General features: G+C 37.9%; 1 protein-coding gene across 1 annotated transcript; it reads left to right on the forward strand.

Annotated features, from left to right (window-relative positions):
• The first annotated feature begins 790 nt into the window (after positions 1-790).
• LOC107490185 (uncharacterized) lies at positions 791-1,399 on the forward strand. Its single transcript, XM_016110958.1, has one exon. The coding sequence runs from the start codon at positions 791-793 to the stop codon at positions 1,397-1,399; it is 609 nt and encodes a 202-aa protein (XP_015966444.1).
• The last annotated feature ends 927 nt before the right edge of the window (positions 1,400-2,326 follow it).

A 2,326-nucleotide genomic window follows, 5' to 3' on the forward strand; every position in this document is an offset into this window, starting at 1 on the left:
GTTATAATTATGTTATTAGAAAATAAAGAAATTCATTAAATATACCTCAATGTTATTATTTATTTATTTTATTAAGAAAACCTCCAATAAGGCTTAACAAAAAGCTAATAATAACTGATAATAGAAAGAAATGCATGTTGTTAGGAGTTATAAGCTAGCTAGTTATTAATGCTATTACTGTTAATTCTATTTTTCTGTTAGAGTTAGTCAGTTAGGAGCCCAGTTGACTTAGCAGCAGCTTCTAGTAAGTTTTATAGTTTGTTACAAATTGGTTAGCCAGCAGTATACATATAAATAATAATTCCACACATGCTGCAATTCAGTTACTGAATTAAACGCAGCTTCACACCTTTCGTGCTTCTTTCTCTCTTTCTCTTTCTCTCTGAATTCCTCCTTTGAAGCCTGGTACCTTTTATGGTATCAGAGCTTCCAAGCTTCGCTGCTCACTCAACAATGGCGCAAGGATTCATAGCCACTCCTATATCGATAAAATTGGATGAAGAAAATTTTCTGCAATGGAAGGATCAAGCAATTTCAACAGTAGAAGGGAATGATATGCTGAGCCACATCACAGAAAAGAAAATTCCTCCACAGTTCGTGCAATTGAGTGAAGGAACAGAAGCTACAGCGAATCCAGATTATCAAAAATGAAAGAGGCAGGATGCTCTTCTCAAATCCTGGCTACTGACTTCCATGACCAAGTCACAACAAGGATGGTAGTTGTGTCCTTACACATCAAGTATGGAAGAGACTAGAGGATCACTTCTCTTTGCAAATCAAGGCTAAGGTAATGCAATTGAAAAACAAACTCAGCACATTTCAAATTGAAGGATCTGTGACTGAGTATGTGTTGTTGATTAAAGGCACAATTGATGCTTTGGCATCAGTAGGAGAGTCAGTAAAGGAAAGCGATCATGTCAATGCGATTTTACACGGCTTATCTGAAGAGTATTCTTCAGTATATACATCTGTGCTTGCAAGATCTGAGAGTATAACTGTTGCTGAACTAGAAGCCTTGCTGCTAGCTCATAAGAGCATGCTAGCTAAGTTCAGAAAATCAGAGGCGTTTGTGCAAGCAAACGTAGCTCAATTTGGAGGATATCATCAACAGTTGCAAGGAAGAAGAGGAGGCTTCAGAAAAGGATTCAGAGGAAGAGGAGAAAGAATGCACAGAGGTGGTAGAAATCTCTCTAATGCAGGAAATATGATGCAAGAAGTTGATAACAGACAGGCTAATAGAGGAGGCAGAACATATAATTCAAGAAGCTATGAGTACAACATGCCACAATGTCAGCTGTGTAATAAGTTCGGCCACACTGCAAGAACTTGCTGGCACAGATACAATGAGGATCAATTTGAGGAAGAAGGTTATGCTAGAGACGGATATAACAATGCTTGACGCAATCAAGAGACTCAGCCACAAGCAAACCTGTGCAATCTGATAGCAACACCAGCAACAGTCCAGGACTCTAGCTGGTATCCTGACTCAGGAGCTACACATCACATGACACATGATGAGAAAAATCTGATGGAAAAGAAAGAATACTGTGGAAATGAGCAAGTAATAATTGGCAATGGATCATGTTTGCATATCTCTTTTGTTGGTAACTCTTATTTCAAAACTGATTTGAGCTCTAAGCCACTTCACATGAGAAACTTGTTGTGTGTCCCTGAAATTACAAAGAATCTTATTAGTGTGCATCAACTGTGTTGTGATAATCAAATTTTCTTTGAATTCCATGATGATAGGTGCTATGTAAAGAGTAAAGATACTGAGAAGATTGTGCTTCAAGGCACTGTGAAAAAAGGCCTCTATAGATTTCCTAGCATTAACAAGCTGCAAGCACCAGCTGGTTATGCTGCTGCATATGCTACTACACTAACTAATAGGAATAAAGTTGACTCTCTTGTATGGCATGCTAGACTAGGACACCCTAATCATGCTGTTTTGTCAAAAGTACTAACAGTCTGTAAACCCTCAACCTTACCAGTTAAAATAAATTGCTCAGCTTGCTGTATTGGCAAGTCCCATCAGCTCCCTTTCCCTTCATCACAGACTGAATACACACATCCCTTAGACCTTGTATACGTAGACATTTCGGGTCCTGCCCCAGTGCCAGATAGTAATGGAAATTAGTATTATGTTATTTTTGTTGATGCTTTCTCAAAGTATACCTGGGTTTATCTAATCAAATCTAGAGCTCAGTTGAAAACAGTTTTTGAAAAATTTCAACAAAAGGTTGAATTGCAATTGAACACTAAGCTAAAAATATTGCAAAATGATAATGCAGCCGAGTATAGAAGTCTGTCACAGATTTTGTAGGTC

Source organism: Arachis duranensis, chromosome 5, assembly GCF_000817695.3.
Source record: "Arachis duranensis cultivar V14167 chromosome 5, aradu.V14167.gnm2.J7QH, whole genome shotgun sequence".
NCBI classification, from domain to species: domain Eukaryota; kingdom Viridiplantae; phylum Streptophyta; class Magnoliopsida; order Fabales; family Fabaceae; genus Arachis; species Arachis duranensis.